At 45.3% G+C, this 24,351-nt stretch overlaps 1 protein-coding gene and 1 long non-coding RNA gene across 9 annotated transcripts in view; one reads left to right on the top strand and one right to left on the bottom strand.

Moving 5' to 3' along the window:
- Window positions 1–3,959: 3,959 nt before the first annotated feature.
- On the bottom strand, window positions 3,960–6,291 carry LOC123333952. 2 transcript variants are annotated; one of them, XR_006551554.2, is made up of 3 exons: window positions 6,177–6,291; window positions 4,909–5,008; window positions 3,960–4,207 (listed from the first exon to the last, which is right to left on the bottom strand). It is a non-coding gene; the product is annotated as an uncharacterized LOC123333952 (long non-coding RNA). The 2 variants fall into 2 exon arrangements; XR_006551555.2 differs by having other exon boundaries at window positions 6,166–6,287.
- Window positions 5,671–24,351, top strand: part of LOC102414663 (carboxyl-terminal PDZ ligand of neuronal nitric oxide synthase protein) — a 359,817-nt gene continuing 341,136 nt past the window's right edge. For 4 of the 7 annotated variants that reach the window (XM_045165982.1, XM_045165981.1, XM_045165978.1 and 1 more), the window contains exon 1: window positions 5,671–5,915. In XM_045165982.1, the coding sequence (XP_045021917.1) occupies window positions 5,811–5,915 (105 nt within the window). In that variant the 5' untranslated portion in view covers window positions 5,671–5,810. Of the gene's footprint in view, window positions 5,916–6,595; window positions 6,886–19,712; window positions 20,573–24,351 lie in introns of those variants that run through there. The other 3 variants (XM_045165980.1, XM_045165979.1, XM_045165983.1) reach the window with 3 other exon arrangements.

Below are 24,351 nucleotides of genomic sequence, written 5' to 3'. Positions count from 1 at the left end.
TCTCTCACTTTATACTTTGATCATACTTAAATTACTTTTTGCACTTAAAAGTGTATGTCACATTAAGGGCGTATATAACTCTCTTATAAATCCTGCTACCCCTGGGAAAGTATTATAGCAGAAATACTTCTTAAATATGATTTTATTGCCTTTAATCAATAGGCTTTTTGACCAAAAACTGTTGCATCAATAACTATTTCTCACCTGAAATATTAGGCAGGGCCAAGAAACACAGCTATTAATTTTAACTTGAAAAACAATATTTTGAATTGGAAGCTGGGAATGGCTACACCATCCAAGAAATATTCTTAGAAGAATGTACAAGAAAAAGGGAAACCCAACCATCTTTCTTCAACTCAAAATTCTTCAGACCTTGCTCCCTGCTCTAGATCTTTTAATTCCCCATAAGTGTTCCAAGAGAAAGAAGGTTGTGAAGCAGCCTGCAGGCCCTCTGAAAGTAGCCGTACCTTTCCATGCTATTTGCTTCCTGCCTTTCTGGCCCAGGGGTGGGTGGGAAAAGCGCTATGGAGGGAAGGTCACCAGCCACTGCCTCCCACTCAGCCTGTATTCCCCCTTTCTCTAATTTTGCCTGCACTCATGAGCTGTTGAGGAAAGCTGGGAACCCAGAAAGCATTCCATCTGGAAGCTGATTAGAAAAAGTATTCAATTTATAAAAATATAACTTGCATGATTTTGTAGAAAAAGACTTACTCTGAAAAAATATTTATTAGTTGTGTTGGGTCTTCATTACTGCGTGGGCTTTTCTCTAGTTGTGGCAAGTGGAGGCTCTCTAGTGCATGAGCTTCTCGTTGAGATGGCTCCTCTTACTGAGGAGCACAGGGTCTAGGGCTTCCAGGCTCTAAAACACAGGCTTAGTAGCTATGGAGCGGCACATGGGCTTAGTTGCACTGTGGCATGTGGGATCTTCCCAGACCAGGGATTGAACCTGTGCCTTCTGCATTGGCAGGCGGATTCTTTACCACTGAGCCACCAGGGAAACCCCCCAAACTTACCTTTAAAACAGAAATAAATGTCTCAGTAAGAAATGTAGCTTGCTCTTGTAATGGGGTACCCCCCATTACTTACCAGTGTGGGGAGTCAATTTCAATCACAAGGGGAAAAACATGTATGCCAGCATCAAAATATGCAATACCTTTTAGAATAATCTTTTTTTATGGGACAAACATCCTAAATTGTTGCTTATGACTTCCCAGTGGTCCAGTGGTTAAGAATCTGCCTTCTAATGCAGGGGATGCAGGTTCGATCCCAGGAAGGGGAACTAAGATCCCACATGCTGCAGGGTAAGCAAGCTCCCATGCACTGCAGCTACTATGCCCACACGTGCAATGAAAACTCAGCACAGCCCAAAGAAAACTGCTCCTTACAAAATAAAAGATCATAATAAACCAAACTTGGGTTAAGGATTATTAGTGATAGAGGATGTTGTTGGGGGATGGCAGAGAAATCACTTAATATTTTTACTGACACCTTTTAAAACGGGCTAATGATTTCTAAATCTATGTGCCTATGGAGACACTGTGAAGTAAAAATGGTGCCATGAAAATATAATCAGAGCTTTTTGGAGTTCAGGTCAGTTCAGTTCAGTTGCTCAGTCGTGTCCGACTCTTTGCGACCCCATGAACGGCAGCACACCAGGCCTCCCTGTCCATCACCAACTCCCGGAGTTCAGACTCACGTCCATCGAGTCAGTGATGCCATCCAGCCATCTCATCCTCTGTCGTCCCCTTCTCCTCCTGCCCCCAATCCCTCCCAGCATCAGAGGCTTTTCCAAGAGTCAATTCTTTTCCAAGAGTCTTTTCCAATGAGTCGCATGAGGTGGCCAAAGTACTGGAGTTTCAGCTTTAGCATCATTCCTTCCAAAGAACACCCAGGGCTGATCTCCTTCAGAATGGAGTGGTTGGATCTCCTTGCAGTCCAAGGGACTCTCAAGAGTCTTCTCCAACACCACAGTTCAAAAGCATCAATTCTTCGGCGCACAGCTTTCTTCACAGTCCAACTCTCACATCCATACATGACCACTGGAAAACCCATAGCCTTGACTAGACGGACCTTTGTTGGCAAAGTAATGTCTCTGCTTTTTAAAAGGCTATCTAGGATGGTCATAACTTTCCTTCCAAGGAGTAAGTGTGTTAGCTAATGGAAAGAAACCATTACATATTAACATTTAATATTATTATTTATAAGAAGATTTTATGAGTTCTGTTTGTGTATCTGAGCAGCACTGAGCAAGCTGACATACTCTTCATTCTTTGTTGGTTATGGCCATGAAAGGATTCTTAGGACTTGCTGCTTTCTGACCTACACCAGCTACTTCTCTCACTCAGCCCCAGTTTCCTCACCTCTAAAATGGGGACTGACAGTACCTACCTCATATATCAAGTGAGACAAAGCATAGGATGTACTTAGCACAGCAAAGCAGGTATTTTATGATCAAAAACTAATTTTCTCAGTTTTAATTGTGCTAAGGATAAAGTTTGCCATCAATTTATTTTAAATCCATATTTGTGTGATGAAAAGATTACTGAGTAGGAGATCTAGGCTTCCCTGGTGGCTCAGAGGGTAAACAATCTGCCTGCAATGTGGGAGACCCAGGTTCGACCTGTGGGTTGGGAAGACCCTCTGGAGAAGGAAATGGCAACCCACTCCAGTATTCTTGCCTGGAGAATCCCACAGAGAAAGGAGCCCAGCGGATTACAGTCTATAGGGTGGCAAAGAGTTGGACATGACTGAGCGACTTGACTTCACTTCTTCTTCAGCCTATAGTGATGACTAGGCAAATTAACCTCTCTGGGTTTCTATTCCTTTGGATTTATGAAGGAACTGGATTAGAAGATCTCTGAGTAGTTTCCATTTCTTAAGTTCCATGTTAGGATTTTTTTCCAATTCATTTTTAAACAAAATTTTAATAAAATTTAACATAAGAAGCATTGTATGCTTTAGCAATCTATTTTTTAATTAAATGTATATCAGATTAAAATTGTATTATGCAGTGTTTACAATACCGAAGTATATGAAAAATGATACATGTACCTATCATTCACTTTAAGAGATAAAAAAATTGGAAATACTGTGAGTGAAGTTCAATTGTATTTAAAGGTGCAAAAACAAGATCGAAATATCTGCTTAAAAAAAATCACTTTGGATGTCCACTGCTTCTGAAAGAAGGGTGTTTTTGTGCCTGTGTGGCTCTGATGTTATAGTAAGTGGAGGCCAAAGCAGAGGACAGACCCCTCCTTTTAGGAACATTTCATCTAACTGAAGCGAAGCAAATATAGCTTAGCAACAAAAAAACACCTAAATAAAACATGGACCCTGCATTTGATATGCATGTCATTTGCAATAAGATTTTTATGGCAATCCAGGCTAATGGAAACACTCCTTGACAAAGAATTGGATTCAAATTTTGGCTTCTTTCCATTCTAAGTGTGTGACCTTGGGCAAGTTATGCAATCCTCTCTGCCTCAGTTTCTTCATAAAATGGGGCTTACCTTAGGGTTGTTGTGAATATTACATGAGATAATACAGGCAAGGCTCTAACAGCAATGCCTGACACATAAAGTTCAATGAATATTAGCTATTATTATTATCCAATTCCATAAATAATTATTGGATGTCTACTATGTAGCAGTCTCTGCACTAGATCCTGAAATATCTGTGGAGCTTCAGCTTTTTGTGTCTGGTGTACAAAGAATGTGTTCCAGAGTTAGATACAAAATTCTGGTAAATGTAGCATTCCAGTGGGACCCAAGTTAATCTATTAAAATAAAGGCTTTGGAGTTCAGAAGACTTTTTAAATTCAGGAGGGAATATGAGATGCAAAGGAAGTAGTTACTTAAGGTCTTGCCTTTTAGTTGTTGAGTTCCTGTGCCAGGTTTTAGAGAGGGCATTACGATGCATATCAAAACCACGGTGACATTCAAAGAGTCACACATGCCTGATTAGACTTTCATGTCCTGTATTTATAAAAAGGTTTGTGGAGCATTTCCTCCGTGCAAATTATTTTTGGTTCTTACTAATATTTATGAATATAATAAAGTTTATACAGCAGAAGGTATATGATTAATTTGTTTTAGTCATCAGCTTTCTTTCATATAAGGAGATATCCCAGAAGAGGCTACATCTTGACCAGTAATTTCAGCAGGTAGGGATCAGGCAACATACAGGAAAGAGCAATTGTACTTCAGCACTATGGGGCAAAATAAGAAATAGATTTATGACAGTAATGCATTCTCTTATATAAATCTATCACAGAAATATAGGATGACATGCCTCTTGGAAGTAATTTTATTGTGATGCTTTTGGGGCCTTGACTATACAACAATAGTGTCTGTATGTCAAATTGTCCCTGGTGGATGTGTCCGCAAGATATTAGTAGGTTTAAATTGAATTCAGGAGAGTTGCTGACCATTGGCTCTCAGTGATCTCAGGTTGGGCTAGCTTTGGCACCAGACTGTCTGGTTACTTTTGACTCGTGGGTAGTATTAAACCATGTTCCTCTACCCATGGGGTCTGATACATAATTGGTCACTAAATATCCCTTTGCCCTGCCCTTCCTTTGCACATTTTTGCATAGCAAAAAAACTCTTGGTGTAAAGGAGAAAAGTGAATGGGCCGCTTCTTAACAATAAGCAAATTGAACTGAAGCACTTTCTAAGATAGGAAGAGTAATAACAACTTGGAAGCCCATTTTGTTGACAACCAGCTTTAGGTTAAGAAAAATAGAAACGTTGTGGACTCTTTTGTCCTTAGTACGCTTCATCGGCCTATTCCATTTCCATGAGGCTTATGGTTTTAATATTAACACTAAAACCACCCCCAAAGGCATCCCCACAACCCTCCAATAATACAAGTCACAAAACACAGCTCAAAGGAACGAACACAAAGCACCTGCGATCGTCCTCCATTTGGGTGCAGTCTTGATTCTCCAGAGAAAGGAAACTCTCAGAATTAATGGTCTGAATACACACGAGCCAAGACTTGGGCCTTTCTGGTAAAACATAAAAGCAAAACAATAAACACCAGCCCCTTCCCCCTCCAAAAATAAAAACAGAAAACCAAGGCGCCGCTGCTGCTAACTATTAGCAGCCTGGCTCAGATTCTGACTGTAAAAAAACAAAAACAGGACTGAGCCTGCGTTTCTGGGACACCGGCTGTCCAGGGTCAGGGCGAAGTTCCAGGGGTCCGGCCCCAGGACGCGGGTAGAGCCGGGCGCCACGCTCCCGGGGACTTTCACCTGCTCGGCGGGCAGCGCGGGGGCGGGCCCGGCGGCGGGCGGAGCCTGGGCGCCCTGCGGGAGGAGCCGGCCCGGGCCCGCCCCGCAGGAGGAGTCGCTCGCCGGCGGCTGATCCGGCGTCTCCGTGACAGGCACCCAGCTCCGCCGCCGCCGCCGCCGCCTTTTCTTCCTCGTCCCGGGCTGTCCGCGCCTCTGTTCCCGGGCCAGCGCCGCGCCCAGTTCCAGCGCGGGCCGCGCGCCCACCGCTCCCCTCCCCCGGCCTGGGCGCCGCGCTGCCCTCTCCCACCGCCGCCCCCGCCGCCTTCTTCGCCGGCAGGAATTGCGCGGCCACAGCGCCGCTCGCGTCGCCCGCATCCGCGCAGCCCGGCCCTCGGCGTCTCTCCGAGTCCCGGCTTCCACGGCCGCCGCGCGGCCGGGGCGCCTCCAACCCGGAGACCCTCCGCTTGCGCCCCCTCCGCGCGCCGCCGCCCCCGGCTCCCGCCTCCCCTCTCCGCGGTCTCGCCAGCTCCTTCCTGCCACCGCCGCCTCTGGAGGAGCCGGTCCAGCGCGGGTCACCATGCCCAGCAAAACCAAGTACAACCTTGTGGACGATGGTCACGACCTGCGGATCCCCTTGCACAACGAGGACGCCTTCCAGCACGGCATCTGCTTCGAGGCCAAGGTGAGGGGCCCCGGGGAAGGGACTGTCCCGGAGGGGGCATGTCTGAGCGGATGGGATGCGCAGCCATCCCGGACGCAGAGCTGGTGGGTTAGGCTAATTTGGGGGCCTTTCTGTTAGGGAGGATGACTCCCCTTCTCTGTATAGAATTCCGCGGGTTCCTGCCCAGAACTGCTAAAGAGTAACTGCAAAGTTTGAGCGGTATTGCTTCATCCCTCTCCTCCCACCTGCAAACTGCCCCATCCTTACCCACCCAGGACTCACTGAGTTACTTCCCGCATCCCTCCTTCTGAGAACAAGCCAGTCGGGGAGCGCAGCCTGGACTTGGTTCTTTAGAATTGCTTTAGGGAAGCTTTGGTGTCATTTACCTGTTGGGATCCCGTGGGAGAGGTGCTTTCAGAAAGGTCTTTTATAAGGGGAATACCTGCTTCCTGATTGAAGAAAATAATACAGGGGTGGGTTTGTTTTTAGATTCCTGGTAACCCCAGCCAGGTGTCAGAGTTACTTCCTAAATGCCTTATTAGCCACGACTCCTTTGCAAGTGCCAGTCATTGAAGGGGGAGGTGTGGTGAAAGCTGCCCGGTTGCTAGTTTTGTGGCGTAATGTGAAGTTTCAGCAGCTAGTAGGGGACTGCTGCCGAAGAATTTATCGGGGGTGGGGGGCGGGAGGCGGCGGGGGCGGCAACAGGAATTTTCAGCTCAGAGCCCCAGGTCCGTCCTTGGGAAGAGGGGGTGGGGCGGAAGCCTCTGAACTGCACCATAAGGTGTGAATAAGGCTGGCCCCCTGTCATGCACTTCCCAGAGTGAGGAGTTCTGGTTTCCGAGGTTGCAGCCGGGGTTCCTGCCCATCACAAGGGAGCAGTGCTTCTGCTCTTCCTTCATGCTTCTTGACGCCCTCCCCTCAAGACTTAAGGATGCTCAGCACCTACTGTGTGCCTGTCACTGGCCGGTTGTGTCTTGCTGGTTTGGGAAAGGTAATGCGTTCGACATGGAGGCAGTTTTATTCTCTGTCCCCTTTTTCTCCTTCATGACTTTGTAGGTAAGGTGTTAAGCATTTCAGGCAAGGATTACTCCATCAGGTGGCTATTTCCTTCAATTCATGAGACATCTTTTTGAGTGTCTGATGTGAGTCCAGGGCAGTCAGTTATCTCTGTTTTTTTTTTTTTTTCCTTCTCCTGGTGATGTTAAATCTTACCTTTTCTCCTGCTTCCTGAATAACCTTCCCCAAACCATATTTGCTAGGACTAGGAGGACACCCCCTGTTCCCCTAGACATCAAGCCCTGCAGTGGAATGCAGAACTGAATTACTGGGTATGGCTGGGACCAGAGTGGGGCTGTAGACGAGATCTTATCTTGCTTCTCTCAGAATAGATCTGGTTGGTTTGATACCAGATCAGATGGGTTAATTTTTGTCCGGGCCTGTTGCTTTGGTGAGCAGGTTTTTAAATTTTAAGGTATGAGTTTTCATCACATCATGACTTAATTTTCTCGGACAAGCATGAACTGGGCAGTTGGCTTTGGTCTTGTTTGGTTCACCAATACTCTGCTTTGCAAGGCTGGGTGGCAGAAGAGAGATCAGGATTAAAGTGTTTTTAACCTTTTAATTCTTTTCTCACAGTCTCTGCTAGTTTGGTCCTAGCTAGGACTCATAACCTAGCGTTCGTAAGAATCACCACGCGAGGTTGTTGAAAACTCTGATTGTTGCTGCCCCCAATTCTAATCTGACACATGTGGGGAGAGACCAGGACTGTGCACCTCTAAGGAGCATTCCACGAGCTTTCATGCAGGTGATTGGGACCAGAATTGGAGAAATATTGGTGGTGCGGTTCCTATGGTAACTTCTCTGGATTCATACACAGTAGTGCTCGATAAGAGGAGGGGGAACCACAGTTGGTCCTGGCTGTGTTCCCATTACAGATTTGGGGTGCAGCACACCAAGGGTTCTGCTTTGAGAATGGTGAAGTGGGGAAGAAAGGGCAGGGCTGACTTTAAGAACTGGGTCCTAACTCCCAGCTGTTTGTAATCGATGCTTGACACCAGTACATTCAAATCATGTCAGCTGAGACCTGAGCAGAGGTGGAAGTAGAAGCTTTTCTTCCCGTGAACATCTGGCAAGTGCCTCGTCTGGCTGCTTTTCACATCCCTCCTGAGCAGCGTCCATGGAGGTGCATGATTACTGGCATTTCAGGGTTAAATACACGCCATACTCATTTCTTGTTTTGGAAAAGCACAGGCTGTAAAATGTAAATGTATCCATGCTGCCTTGTCAAGTACCCTTGGAAAATGAGCCCAGATCTTTGCCTCCCAAGGGCTGGCAGTTTTTCAGGATCAACACTGGATGGAGTGACTTTTTGGATAGATGCATTCATTTTCCGGTTGCTGCAGAGATTGAAAGGTTATGGCTAGGAACTGAAAGGCATCTGGGCGTCAGAGGTTCTGTGCTCTTGAAAACCACACCATCCATTTAATTATCAAGCAGAATCCTAGAGGTGTTTCACCTCCAGTACTTCATGTGATTCTCACTGCTTCCCTGGAGGTCTGTGTAGGTGCGTCTCCTTATATCTTACCAACGAGGATATGTTGCCTGCTTTAGCTCTGTGTATGGCAGAGCTATGGTTTAAACCTGGGAGGTTTGACTGTAGACTCTCAAATCCAATGCTCATTCATTTACTAATTTTTATGGAATGTTCACTCTATGCTGGGCGGTTGTCTGATTCACGGTTCACCGGCGGGGCATCCTTAGGTTGCTGGCCTCTCTGACTCTGATGTAGAAAATTATTCAAATTTTTAGTGCTGGGCTCTTTCCAGATATAAGCTTGGGCTGGGAGCTGCTCTTCAGGGATACTGCTGTCTGTGTCCGAAAGGGCACGTGGCTCACTGGCCATTGCTGATGGGTGGGTGTAAACGTCCTTCCAGGCTTGAAAGCCTGTGTGGCTCCTTTGTGTCTGCCCCCCTCTTTCCCTCTCTCAGTGTACCTTCCTGGTAGCCAGTGCCATCAACTGACTGTCTCTGCTTGCTGGGTGCGAAGAAGACCTCTGATGATAATGGTGCAAAGTTAAGGTATTAATAGCACACTTATGCTTTACATTTGTAGGTTGATTTTTGATTTTCATGGGACTTTTGCACACGAAAAATTTTCCTTATGTGGCAGGGGGAACATTAGAGTTGTTTCCATTTTTCAGATGAAAAAAATGGGAATCAGATTAACTTGTCCAGGGTCACAGAACTGATGAGAGGATAATGATTATAGCTGATATTTAGTGAATACTTACTATGGACCATGTATTGTTTGAGGTGCTGCCTCGCTTAAGTCTCACGTTGCAGCGCTTTGAGTCCTAGTGCACCGTTCCTTCACCTCACCCTGGTAGCTGCCTCTGTATTCCTGGCTCTCATCGCCTAAGCACTCACTGATCTGGGTGTGTATGGCACAGCCTATCAGAAATAGAAAGCACCTTAGCTCACTCCTACAACTTCCTCATTTTACAGATGAGGAAATTGAGGTCCAGAGGGGAAGTTGTTGACCCAAGGACCCGTAGCTAGGTAAGAACAGAAACAGGACTCATTCCTAGTTTCCTGGCTTCAAGTTGGTTTCAGTTATCTGTTGCTGTGTAACAAGCTATCTCAAAACTCAGTGGCTTAAGACAAGGTCTGTTTAATCTGCTCATGATTCATGAGCCAGGAATTCAGTCAGGGCTTTGCCGGGCTGTTCTTCTGATCACCGTGGTGCTGACTGGATCACTCGGCTTCATTCTGCAGTGGCTGGGCTTGTCCTAGAAGGCGCCACTCCATGCCTTGGTGGTCCTCCATGTGGTGGTTCTCTCCATTGGGTAGCCTGGATTTCCTCATAGCATGGTGGCCCTTTGATCTGGCAGCTGGCTTTCAACAGGGAGTGTTTCCAGCAGGGAAGGTGGAAGCTCTTAAGGCCTGGCCTCCGAGGTACGCAGAATCACTTCTGCGTTCTGTTGGTCAGATCAGGCCATAGCCGGGCTTAGATTCAAGAGGAGGAGAAGGAGACTTCACTTCTTGGAGGAGAATGTCATGGTCACTGTGCAAGAGTGCACGTGGGGTGAGATAATTCTGAAGCCACCTTGGGGTCACGGTCAACCGTAAAATTTTGTGCTCCCTCCCTTCTTCGTATGCCTTCTCCAATGATGAGTGTTCTTTGAGGAGCTTGTCTCATGCATCTGTGTATAACTCCTTCCCCCGACATCAGGTGTGTATAGGTGTGTATATATATAGCCAACAGTAGCAAAGTATTAAGTGGAAGAAATGACCAATTATAAAAATTCTGAAAGCTGTAAATATATTGTCTTATTGCTGAGCTATGTGGGGGTCAAATCTGAACTGAATTCTCTAGTCATTATTTCCCTCTTTGCTAAATGGCTTGACTGGCGGATGATGTGGTTGTGGATTTTAGAGATTCCAATAACCCCACACCACAGGTTTCCTGTGGATGAATCTTAAACACACTGTCTTGAGGCTTCCAGGTTAGGATGTTACATACATTGATTCGCCGTAAATGGGGTACTCTAACTCAAACCTAACCTAACAGCTTCATAATAAGCTGTGATTTTGGTTCTGTGATCAGAACCAACACTGATGTGTTCTGGGTGTGTGCTCCCCACAGCCTCTCCACCCCCGCCCCCCAACCTGCACGAGTCCTGCCTTCCGGGATTGTGGACAAGCACAGATTCAGATAGATGCCCTCATCTGAATTCCATCACATTCTATCTAATGTGTATTCACTGATGTCATCATTGAAGTGCAGGTTATTTCACCTTAGTAGGTATTTGTCCAGATGCTTTAAAATCCATTGTTACCTTCTGTCTGGACCAGATGAGTCTTTGGGGGATGATGAGTCTCAAAGATACGATACTGCTTGGAAACGATACCTGTTTTTATTCACCCTGCTTTTGCTCTCAGGCATCCTAGGGTGTTACTCCACAGCTGGTGTTTTAGAACTTGATGAGCAAATCTATTTCTGTCCTATCAATACGTCCCATGATGCTGCCACATCTCCTTTGCCCAGAATGTCCCATTAGTCCATTTAGTGGTCAAGGTTACACTGTCCGTGTCATGCGCCCTTTGCCAATCACCCATATCCAGGACCCTAATCAGACTGGCTGTTTATTATGGTTCACTCGTAACGTGCTGCTTCCAGAAGTCAGATCTTCAGAATGCTTTCTTTGATCACTGTTGCCTGCTTCCTCTCCCTCATTGCGCTGAGGCTGCCCTTAGCTCCTCAGGGACCTCCTGCTGCACTTCTGCTCTCCCAGCAGCCTGGTGCCCTGCCCACCACCCTTTCCGCCCCTCCCATTTTCCTGCTTGACACTATGGGCTTGGTCTCTGCTACTTTTTCCCCCCTGTTTTTGGAAAAAGAACTTCATTCTTTTCTCCACTCCCTTTTTCCTAATAGCTTTATTGAGATATAATTCACGTACCATACAATTCACTGATTAAATATACCATTAAGTAGCTTTTAATATGTTCATAGTGTTGTGCAACCATCACGATGGTCAATTTTAGAATATTTTCATCACCTCAAAAAGAAACTCTGTGCCCTTTAGCTATCCTCCTCCTCTTTCCCCGTTCAACTCAGCCTTAAGTGATGACTAATCTACTTTCTGTCTCTAGACTTGGTTATTCTGGACATATTATATAAATGGAGTCATGGAGTATGTGGGTTTTTTGTGATTGGCTTCTTTAACTATGCATAATATTTTCAGGATTCATGCATATTGTAGCATGTATCAGGACTTCATTCCTTTTTATGGTCAAGTAATATTCCATCATATGGATATATCACATTTTATCCATTTATCAGTTGATGAACATTTACGTTGTTTGTTTTTCAACTATTACGAATAATGCTTCTGTAAAGATTTTGAGTACAAGTTTTGTGTGATACATGCTTAAATTTCTCATGGGTAGATAGCTAAGAGTGAAATTGCTGGATTGTATGGTAACTGTGTTTAACCATTATGGGACTCCCACAATATTTTCCAGTGTTCAGTTCAGTTCAGTTGCTCAGTCGTGTCCAACTTTTTGTGACCGCATGGATGGTAGCACACCAGCTTCCGCATCCTTCACCAGTTCCCGGAGCTTGCTCAAACTCATATGCATCGAGTCAGCGATGCCATCCAACCATCTTATCCTCTGTCATTCCCTTCTGCTCCTGCCTTCAATCTTTCCCAGTATCATGGTCTTTTCAAATGAGTCAGTTCTTCGCATCAGGTGGCCAAAGTATTGGCGCTTCAGCATCAGTCCTTCCATTGAATATTCAGGACTGATTTCCTTTAGGATGGACTGGTTGGATCTCCTTGCAGTCCAAGGGACTCGCAAGAATCTTCTCCAAGACCACAGTTCTAAAGCATCAGTTCTTTGGCGCTCAGCTTTCTTTATAGTCCAACTCTCACATCCATGCATGACCACTGGAAAAACCTGGAAAAACCATAGCTTTGACTGGACAGACCTTTGTTGACAAAGTAATGTCTCTGCTTTTTAATATGCTGTCTAGGTTGGTCATAGCTTTTTTTCCAAGGAGTAAGCGTCTTTTAATTTCTTGGCTGCAGTCACCATCTGCAGTGATTCTGGAGCCCAACAAAATAAAGTCTGTCACTGTTTACACTGTTTCCCCATCTATTGCCATGAAGTGATGGGACCAGATGCCATGATCTTAGTTTTCTGAATGTTGAATTTTAAGCCAACTTCTTCACTCTCCTCTTTCACTTTCATCAAGAAGCTCTTTAGTTCTTCTTTGCTTTCTGCCACAAGGGTGGTGCCATCTGCATATCTGAGGTTTTTGATATTTCTCCTGGCAGTCTTGATTCCAGCTTATGCTTCTTCCAGCCCAGGGTTTCGCATGATGTACTCTGCATATAAGTTAAATAAGCAGGGTGACAGTATATAGCCTTGACATACTCCTTTACCGATTTGGAACCAGTCGATTGTTCCATGTCCAGTTCTAACTGTTGCTTCCTGACCTGCATACAGATTTCTCAGGAGGCAGATAAGGTACATCTTGTTAAGACTTTACCAGTTTGTTGTGATCCACATGGTCAGAGGCTTTGGCGTAGTCAATAAAGCAGAAGGAGAGGTTTTCCTGGTGTGGCTGCAGCATTTTTCTTTTCCACAGCAACATGTTAGACTTCTGATTTCTCCACATTCTCGCTGACACTTCTTTTAATCCACCTTTTTGATTCTAGCCATCCTAGTAGGTATGAAGTGGTATCTCATCGTGGTTTTGATTTGTATTTCCCTGATGACTAACGACATAGAACATCTTCTCATGGCCATTTATTGGCTATTTGCAAATCTTTGGAGAAATGTCTGTTCGGATCTTTTGCCCATTTTTAAATTGGATTGTCTTTTTTTTTTTTTTAATTGCCGCGGGGTAAGAGTTCTTTGTGTGTTCTGTATTCAAATTCATTATGTAAATTTGCAAGTATTTTCACCTATTCTATGGGTGGTCTTTTTGCTTTCCTGGTATGCTTTTGAAACACAAAAGTTTTAAATTATGAAGTAGAATTAAATTTTTCTCCCCTTTTTCAAGACTCATTGGCCCTCCATCTGCTGCGAGCCCACCTTTCCTTAGTCTGTTCATTACCCCATCACTCCCCACCCTGATGTTTGCAAGGTTCCATCTTCCCCCCGTTGGCTCACTCCTCTGCCCAGGAGTGTGCTGTGACCTTCCCTTATGTGAAAACTCTCTTCTCTCCACCTTTTTATTCATCAGCATGTTGTCGTCTTCCTTTCATAGCTAAGCCTCATGACAGAGTGATCTACTCTCTGCAGTTTCTCAATGTTCATTCAGTCCCTGGCTGTGTCCTTCTCACTTCTGGCCGCCATATAGGAATTGTTCGATTGTCACCCTTCTCTGTCCTCCACCTTTTTGAGTTTTCTTCTTGAGCAGCAGTCCTTGTCTTTCTTGGAATGCCCCATTCAGCTCTCTGCAGGCTCTCTGTTGGCCGGGCATAGCCCCCCGTCTGTACCTTCTCCTCTTTGCTGCTTGCTCTTTCTCCGCTCATTGACCTCTCTGGTGAATGCTTGATTCCATCCTTCCTCCTTACGTATGTTGGCTCCTGGATCTCTAACTCCAGTTCAATTTCCAGATCTTTCTTTTAGCTTCCTGCTGGCTGGCTCTACCCCACTGAACATGTTGCTAATCCCATCACTCAATCATCTTGAATTCAAATCTCTCTGACACTTTATACTTCTTTAGATGACCCCACTATCCTCTCAGGCACCAGGACTGACACTTTGGAGCAGTGCTTGAATCCTTTTGTATAACAGTGAACTCAGCTATGGATTGAGTAACTTTTGTGGCAGGGCTCTTCCCAGACATCCCCTGCCCCCAGCTTCAAGTCAGTTGCTGCATCCTTGAAGTTTCACAGTGATATCCATGCAGGCATTCTGCTTCTTCCTTCTCATTTCTGGCTGGTTCAGATGGACACCACCTCTCACCATACTGTTTCAATTACTTTCTGGAAACCTCTACTTTATCCTGTAAACTTTGCTCTGTTAATTATTCTGAAATATGGATTGTGAGATCCTTCTACTCAAAACACTAAAAGTTTCTAAGCCTACCATATTGGGTCAAAAATTCTTAGCCTGATATTCAGGGCTCTCTGGTTTTGAGTGATTCTCTTTAATCACTTGTACCTACCATCCCCTCAACCTTTCCTGTGATTCCCCGTCTGTGTCTCAGGCCCAGCCCACTGTCACTCTGTGAAGTGGATGTTACTAGTTCCTTCTATGTGGCAGGAACTGACTCAACCCTGGTATGCGTTATAGCTGCTTGCCCTTGTCTGATTTCACCCCCGGAGTGGTCATCGTTAGGGTCCCGGCCACTCTGCCCCCTCGTGTCTTCTGCATTGCTGACTGCAGTGCCTTGCGTATAGAAGAAAATGTATTTTGAATCAATGAGTATAATTTCTAAGGTGCTCCCTACAAGGACTGCCAGGGCCCTGCTGTATTACCCAAGGGCGGGAGATGCCTCAGCTAGCTCCCATCTCCTCTGGCTTTTTTTTCCCCTTGCTTTAGGCCTGTAACTCTCAGGCCTCAGTGAGACTAGTCCCTGATCCCAGGAGGTATTCCCCATCCCCACCTGACAGAATGCCACTGCCTTCCAAAGAAAGTGCCAGGTAAACATTTTCCCTGAATTAAATGAAATTCCGGTGATGAACATGCAGCAGACTTAGAATCTTTGATTGTAGAACATATGGCCAATTTTAGGAGTAGATAATTGTCATTTATCAGTAAAAACTATTTTCAACCTGTTGTTATTAATGATTTGATACCCTTTCCCCTAGTTCTTTCTTATTTTTTATCTTATAGTTTTTATAACATGAATTTGATTGACAGCATAGTGTAAATGGATTCAGGAGCCAAATTGTGTTTGGGTTCAGATCCTGGCTCTGTCCCTCACTTGCTGTGTGAACTTGTTTGAGTTAGTTAACATTTCTCCCTTAGCATCCGCTTCTGTAAAAAGAGGATACAAATGTCACATGTCTCATAGGGTTAATGAGAGGATAAAACGAGTTATGTATGCAAATACCAGGATAGTGCCAGGCAGTGAGTGGGCCGCTATTTTTATTATTGTCGTTTAGTCCTGCAGATTGCAATTTAAATTTCATCTGTGCATGGTTTAATGTAAAAATTGTCATATACTCTGTTTTTTCCCTAATGAATCAAAGGCCTAGTAGTGTATTATCTTCATTTTACATGTCTGCTTAAAAAAATCTAGCTACTATATTATTCTTGATTCCTAAAGTTGCAAATCAGACAGTGTGACTGTTTGTGGACTTAAAATAGCTGTCAGCCTCCTTGGAAAGGAATAAGGAGGGGTTAACTGGCTTCTGGTACATGCCCCCATCACATTTGTTTCAGCCTTTTAATCCTCATTCGGATTAAAAATCACACTCTTAAGTACAGTACGTTGTCTGTCTTCATGGTCTTTCTCTGAATTTCTTGGATAAATACTTCTTTAAGCAGAGGTAATCTAAGCCGGAGGAATCTTGCATCATGGGATTAATTAATACCTTGTGATGCTTACAATTCCCTTTTCAATTGTTATATTCAGCATCATGTTTCCTTTTAAGTACTGGAGCAGCTGGCTTTAAAAGTTACTTAAAATGGCACTTCCAGCAAGTTCTGTGCCCAGAGTGTTGGAACGCTTTTGTACTCCTAGTCCCCTACCCCTTGTGTGAAACTAAATTGGTTTTCTGCAACACTTCAGTGAGACTTGTGTGTCTTATACTCTTATGGGTCCATCTATGAGAACTGAGAACAGTGGCTACTACTACCGTTTATTTTTTAAAGTTTTTTAAATTTATGTGTTTTAATTTTTGGCTGTGCTGGGTCTTTGTTGCTACGCTCAGACTTTCTCTAGTTGCAGCAGTCGGGGGCTACTCTCTAGCTGTGGCGCATTGGCTTCTCCTTGCGGTGGTTTCTTGTTAAGGTGGTTTCTCTTGTTGCAGAGCATGGACCCTAGGGCATGCAGGCTTCAGTGGTTGCAGCATATGGGCTTAGCTGCCCAGAGACATGTGGGATCTTTCCAACCAGGATTGAACTTGTGTCCCCCACGTTGACAGGTGGACTCTTAACCACTAGACCACAAGGGAAGTCACCTCTCTGCCTATTCTTGAAGAAGCTGCAGTGCTTTCCAGAACTGTTGAAATGATCAGCCTTGAGAGTTGAATGCAACCTGGGACTCCTAGGAAGGGGTGGCTGAGAAGAGGGCACTTGCCCAGTGCTCCCTGTACTCAGAACATTCTGAACTCCATTAGCCTGTTAGAGAAAAATACTGTTTGCATGGCTGCAGAACCATCGCATGTATCATGTTCTGAGAGGTTCTTCCCTGCTGGTTTACATTGCTTATGTCTTGATCTAGACTATAAGCGTCTGTCTACAATGCGGGAGACCTGGATTCGATCTCTGGGTTGGAAAGATCCCCTGGAGAAGGAAATGGCAGTCCACGCCAGGACTATTGCCTGGAAAATCCCATGGACAGAGGAGCCTGGTAGGCTACAGTCCATGGGGTCGCAAAGAGTCCGACACGACTGAGCAACTTCACTCATAAGCTCCTTAAGGACGAAAGGGACTCCTCACATACCTGCCTCATGCAGTCCACATCACAGAAGGCGAATAACATTCACTGATATTTACAAAGCACTGACTATGTTCTAGGAACTATGCCAAGTTCTTTCTAGGAAATGATTAGTCTTCCTCAACAACCCTGTGAGTTTTACTCATGGGGAAGCCGAGGCATAGAGAGGCAGAGGAACTTGCTCACGGTCCACATTGAGTAATGAAAAAATTCCTGAGTCAAACCCCAGCAGTCTCGCACTATTAAGTTCTGTGCTGAGTATATTTGAGAATGCTAAGAACTAATGTTTGCCAAGTACTCACCACTTTCAATTCGTGGTTCTCAGAATTTTACATATGCAAAACTAATTTAATCTTTACAGTGGCTCCCTGAGAGTAGGTATTCTTGGTTCCATTTTTTCAGATGAGGAAGCTGAGAGCATCCTAGGTTGGATTGAATGGGCAAATGGTCTATTAAAGGCGGTGGTCTCAGCCCCTCTCATTGAGGTTAAGTCTGTAACCAGGGGCGGGTCATCTGCTGTATGCCAGTGGGCAACAGGCCACTCAGCTGGGCCCCTCTGGTGGGCCATGTTGATGGTCTCCAGATACGGAAATAAGGCATCAGTGAGTAAGTAGAAGGGCAGGAGAGGGGCTTTGGGAGGCCCTTCCTTCCTGGAGAGAGTTATTCTTCACTGAGCTTCTGCCTATGCACTTCGTGTGTGATGGTGGCCGTCCACTCCCCCACTGCATCTGCCTTCTGTCAACTTCCACGCCCTCTTCCTTGCCTTTTTCAGCTCTTTTTCTGAGCACCAGTTCTCTCCACATCACTTGGAGCCTCCAGGGTCCTTCCAGGAAAGTGTAAATGCCAGAAAACACTTCCAGCCCAGGAGACGGTGCCTTTTGGTTAGAAATCTTAGCCCACGGTACACAATGGAAAAACTCTTTGGATGTGTTCTTTTTTTCTATCTTTGGTCTCTTTGGATGGGAAGAGGTGCTCATGTGGAAGCTCGCTCTTTTTCTGCTGCCAAGAAGAAGATTAATGTCTCCCATGGGCCAAGTGATGGCTACTGTTTAATCTCGCGCCCGTGCTATTTCCCATGAACACGTGTAACCTGTAATTACATTTTCAAACTGTTCCTCAATATGTGTGGATTTTTTCTCTTAAATTTGACAGTCCAGGTTAAACACACTATATCTTGGGCACCCATATCCAAAGTGTGATTGAAACTCTTTCTAAAGTATAATTGAAACTTTACCTCTCGCTTCAAGGTCACTTAAATTTTGCTGTTTCGTCTTTCAAGTCAGGAATTTTGCAGCCTCCTGAATGAGGAGAATCACCTGCAAATTGCTTTGATTAGTTAAGGGTTTTGGATGTATTGGAATCACATGAAGTCTGATTAAAATGCTACTGCCTGGTCTTGGAGTAGCTGAGGGCCCGGATCTCGTTGCCTTTATCACCTTTGTCCAGGTGATCTGATGGATACCTTAGTTTGAGAACCATCAAGTTGGAGCACTGATTTTCAAACTTGGCTGCTCATTGGAATCGTTAGGGAGTTAAAAATGATTACTGATGGCTGGAAACTCTCAGCAGTTTTAAAGTCCTTGTCAGGTAATTCTAATATATCTGTCATCTTGGTGCTGGCATCTTTTGATGGTCTTTTCCCCTTCATGTTGAGCTTTTTCTGGTTCCTAGAATTATTTTTGTTGTTTAGTCACTAAGCCATGCCTGATTCTTTTGCAACCCCGTGGATTGTAGTCTGCCAGTCTCCTCTGTCTGTGGGATTTTCCAGGCACGGATTCTGGAGTGGGTTGCATTTCTGTGTTCCTTGGCATTTCTGGGTCCCTGGCTTCTCCAGCAACAGGTCTGGGAGATGTGAGGGAGAAAGAACCCAGAGAACTCAACTGTTGTGTGGTTCATGGCTGCTGAGGTCCCTGGGATCTTCCTGACCCAGGGATTACACCCACATTTCCTGCTCGGCAGGTGGATTCTTTACCACTGAGCCACCTGGGAAGCCCAGTTCCTAGAATGATGATTGTCTTGCTGATCCTGCCAGCTACTCCGGTTGTCTTGCTGTTTCTCAGTGTGCGCACTATTCACGGAATCCATGGTAGGCAAGGCGTGAGTGGGGAAGCTAGAAGAGAACTCGAGGTGTAGAAACTGCAAATGAGTTTATCCTCTCTGGGCTGGTACAGCAGCTGTAGCAGCAGCAGACACGCTGTATTCTCTTGTGGTTGACCCAGTGGACGCAGCCATAATATAGCCATAAAAGAGCCACAAGGGCTTTTTCAGGTGGAGCTTATATATGCTTACAGAACAAAAGCCTGTGGCCAAGCCAGTACCTCCTGATGTGCATGCGCAGTGCTGTAAGTGATCTCAGCTGTTATATAATCATTATTTACAAAACGTGGGGCAAGAGCGAGAGGGCGTGGGGTGAGAGAGCCTGACCACCGCCATCTTGGCTATTTTGCTCTTTCCCTACAATGATGGTCAAAAATCACTATTTTTGATTGAAGCCTGGGTGGTGGGACTTCCCTGGTGGTACAGTGGGTATGAAGCCACCTGCCAATGGAGGAGACACGGGTTTGATCCATGGTCTGGGAAGATTCCACATGTCGTGGAGCAGCTAAGCCCATGTGCCACACTACTGAGCCCGACTGCTGCAACTGCTGAAGCCTGCATGCCCTAGAGCCCGTGTTCACAACTAGAGAAAGCCTGTGCATAGCAACAAAGACCCAGCACAACCAAAAAATAAAATAATAAATAATTAAAATAACAGAAACCTGGATGGTTTGGGTATTATGCTATGACTTTCTGGATCTTAGTTAAATCTGTTTTGGCAAGATGCCTCTGCCAGTGGGCTGGTGAGGGGAGGGCAGTGGTGCCTCCTTACTCTTGGGTGGGGTGGAAGACTAGATCATTTATTGGCCTCAGCTGATGCCACTCTGCGATGGGGCCAGAGTGCCTCATTACCGTTGCTCACTTGGTCTCCCCTGACGCTCTGCCCATGGCCCTGACCGGTGGTGAAAGCGCGGCCTCTTCACTGGGACTCCTCTGAAGCCCCAGCAAGGAGAGGAGGTGGCCTTGGCACCTGTGGGTCACTTCCTGGCACGCGGGCTTCCCTTTCAGCCTTCTCTGAGGCATTTCATAAGAGGCTGCTGTGGTTTCCTGGTCCTTTGGCTAGGGAAAGAGGGTTTCTCTTAGGATCTTTTTTTTTGATCTGTGTTCACCGGCATTTCTGGGTCACTGGCTTCTCCAGCAACAGGTCTGGGAGGTATGAGGCAACAAGAACCCAGAGGACTCAGCTGTCATGCGGTTCTTGAGTGCTGAGGTCCCTGGCTGCTCTGCCTTCCCTTCATCTTTCAGAGTTGTCTTGCACTTGTTTGATCTATAATTCCGGGACTTTTGGTGGTTGATCGCAGAAGGAATAGGGAAAAGTATGTTGACTCCATCTTTCTGGAAATGGGAGTTCTGCACGCTGGGAGTTTTGGAAGCTCCCCGGCTGATTCTGTCAAATCCAATCAAATTGAGGAGCACGATTGGAGAATCTCAGTGTCTTCGTGCTGCAACAGGCCAAGGTAGTTTTGGTGGGAAGACGGAAAGGACCTGGTGGCTTTGCTAAGTGGAGGTCTTTATGAGTCACTGTGTGCTCCCTTGTGAATTCTTATCACTTACCTTCATTTTACTCCCTTAGATTTATTGAGTTTTGTCCCCCATATAGTCTTCTCTGAATCTAACTTGTATTCTTCGATGTGTTCCTACATTTCTAAATGCAGAGGTAAGAGTAAATCCAGCCACATAGGAAGTGTTTATTATGCTTGTACTGTGTTTAGAGCACAGTGCTTGGTGTTGAAGGTCAGAGAGATGAAGCAGGATGGTGACCTGAAGGAAGTGAGCCAGCCCGGCGGGGGAGGCACAGAACAGGCACAGTGGTGGTGGTGTGTACTGAGCACATACTGTGTGCTGGACATTCTGCCAGGTGTTCTAGAAGCTTCCTCATTTAATCCTCCCAGCTGTGCTGCATGATGTCATGCTCCCCCTTTCATCATTGTAGTTTCAAAGACTCAGTATTAAGTGACTTTTTCAAGGTCATTCCCTATCCAATTTAGGGACAGAATTGGACCAAAGTTTTGCAGGAATGAGGCTTTGCTTTTTCCTCACAGAGATGTTCTGCTGAGCTTTGTTCATGAGCTTGTCCATGGGGCTACTGCTGTGATGGGGTAGAGCTCATCCATTTGTATTCATCCCTGAAACCCAGGCAGGACAGTTTTTAGAAGCAGCTGTTGTTGGTGGCTTAGTCTGTGACTTTGGAAGGGGTCTTGCCGGAGCATGAGATGATACATCTTAAGATTTAGAAATATCCCTGTAGCAGTTTTGTGGAGAGTGGGTTGGAGGGGCCGGGAGAGACTGTTCAGGAAGCTCATCCCGTATTTCAGGTGAGAGATGCTAGTGGCTGGAATGAGGGCCCGTGTTCTACTCCAGAAGTTGCCAAGAGGTATAAGGAAGGTATCCCTTAGTTTGGAATGATTATGTGTATAAATAAAGTGAATGGGTAGCTTTTAGGTAAGTGAAGAGGAGAGGAGAGGTAACTCGGTGGTGTTAGTTGGGGAGAGGAGATAATAAGAAAATAGTTGAGGTAGGAAGACACTTACATACCCCAGGAAGCTTTAAATACCAGGCTCGAGAGATGTGGCTTCAGCTTGTAAATGAAAGTGTTAGTTGCTCAGTCGTCTCTGACTCTTTGCAACCCCATGGAGCAACAGGGGAGCTCACCAGGCTCCTCTGTCCATGGGATTCTCCAGGCAAGAATTCTGCAGTGGGTAACCATTCCCAGCTCCAGGGGATCTTCCTGACACAGGGATCGAACCCAGGTCTCCTGCATTGCAGGCATATTCTTTACCATCTGAGCTACCAGGGAAGCCCATTTTGTAGGGAACAAAAATGTGTGCCTCTTGGAGATGTACACACTTATGTATATATAATGTATACGTATATACACATACTGGCTTCACACGCACACACACGGGCTTCCCCCCCACACACCGGCTTCACACATATACACACATTTCCCCAGTGGCTCAGCAGTAAAGAATTTGCCTGCTGTGTAGGAGAAGTGGGTTTGATCCCTGATCGGGAAGATCCCCTGAAGAAGGACATGGCAACCTACTCCAGTATCCTTGCCTGGAAAATCCCATCGACAGAGGAGCCTGGTGGGCTACAGGCTGTAGGTTGCAAAGAGTCTAACACAACTGAGTGACTTAGCATGCACACACATATTTACATACACACATATGTATATGTGTGCACACGCAGAATTATGTGTTAGGAAGAGGAAATGGATAAGAGTTGTTGTAAAAATGGAAGAGTGCTGAGGACATCTGCACATGTGAGGACTTGAACGAGGACGATCGTGGCAGGCGTGGGAATGGAAGGGTAGGTGTAAGAGAAGTTGTGCAGAGAAAGGCTTAGTACAGCAACATATATTGTGTTCTTAGGGCCAGGCTTTTTTGGGAAGGAGAATCAGAAGTAGAAAAGATACAAAGTTAAATAGTCTTCACTTCCAAGGAACTTACTCTGGGTTATTACAAGTCACAAGACAGAGCTATAAACCCCATCCATAGGGAGGGCACCCTGCTATGTGAGCTGTGAGAGCTTGAAAGGTGGCTGAACTTATCTCTATATGGGTTCCTCAACTGCTCTTTGTCGGTTGGGCCCTTAGTTACACTGTGCCCTAATATCCTATATGGAATTCTCTTTTTAGAGCAGTCTTGATATCTTATACTGTCTCAGAGCTTAGGAATCATTTTAGGCTGCTGAGATTTGGCAATTTAAGGTCTATTTAGTCAAAATGATGAGATTTAACTGTGTCCGAATGAACCCTTCTGAGAAATGAGAAAAGGGCTGAGTGAGATGCTAATCAAAGCTGTAAAAACACAGACCCTAGATAGTTGACAGTCTCAGCAAGTTAGGATTAGATCATTTCTTTCTCCCTTCCAGCCTCTTGTTAGAAGTTGCTTAAATACGAAAACTTTATGCAGGGATTCTGTAAGAAACTGATGACAAATCCATGATGGATTTCTGAGGCTAATTAGATTGTTTGGGATATTAGATAGCAACTCCCTTTGTGACCCTAGGCTGTCTGTTTATCCTGACTGCCTATGTTACAATGATTTGTTTTCTACCCTCTCCCTCCACCCCCAGGCCCCCTCCAGGTGGTACTGCCCCCGGTCTATGGGACGTAGAAACCAGCACCCTGTTGTATTCACGTTTGAATTCCCCAGGCTTAGCACAGGGCCTGACACACTGTAGGTGCACTGTGGATCTTGAACGAACAAGTGAATGAGTGAAGCTGATGTCACTGGGTATACAGTACACTGCTTTGCTCCTCACCACATTTATCTGGTGCCTTTGCTAGGAGTGGGATCCCAAATATGGCTCTTGTCCACTGTGGTAATTCTGCTTCTCTTGCCCAGCCCAGTGGTCATCCCAATCCTGTTGGTTGTATTTTTCAAAAAAACATTTTGGGGCAAGAATGCAGTATTTGGTGATGGTGCCCTCCCAGCCATTCCCTTGGCAAGATGATAAAAATGTTTATGGTGTGGGTTTCACTTTTCTTCTCCTGAGGATAATTTAACCTGTGGCCTGAAGCTGGCTTTGTTTTTGTAGACCTGGGATGAAAACATGAACTCCACTCTTATCTTATGAGGCTTAGTTCATCAGATACTAATTTTTTCCTCACCTCCCAACTCTATGTTCTTTCTTATTCCTTGAATTACTATAGCGCCATTTGGTTTATAATCTGATATTTGTGTACTTGTCTTACAATAGGCTCCATAAAATGTATTTTAGTTAAACTTTATATTGGGTTGGCCAAAAAGTTCATTTAGGTTTGCTCAGGAACCCGAACGAACCTTATGGCCAACACAATCTTTTCTGTAGTACCACCAGAGGGCCTGGCTCATAGTAGCTATGACAGGAAGCATATGTAGGGGGTTCTGTTTGTGCCCTCTAAGAGTCCACCAACCTAGACAGCATGTCAAAAAGAAGAGACATTACTTTGTCAACAATGGTCCGTCTAGTCAAAGCTCTGGTTTTTCCAGTAGTCATATATGGGTGTGAGAGTTGGACTATAAAGAAAGCTGAGCGCCGAAGAATTGATGCTTTTGACCTGTGGTGTTGGAGAAGACTCTTGAGAGTCTCTTGGACTGCAAAGAGATCCAACCAGTCCATCCTAAAGGAAATCAGTCTTGAATATTCATTGGAAGGACTGATGCTGAAGCTAAGGCTCCAATACTTTGGCCACCTGATGCGAAGAACTGACTCATTTGAAAAGACCCTGATGCTGGGAAAGATTGAA

The sequence above is a fragment of the Bubalus bubalis genome, chromosome 6 (assembly GCF_019923935.1).
Source record: "Bubalus bubalis isolate 160015118507 breed Murrah chromosome 6, NDDB_SH_1, whole genome shotgun sequence".
In the NCBI taxonomy this organism is placed as follows: Eukaryota; Metazoa; Chordata; class Mammalia; order Artiodactyla; family Bovidae; genus Bubalus; species Bubalus bubalis.
Note: the sequence above shows the minus strand (reverse complement) of the source record. Positions and strands in the feature narration are given on the sequence as shown.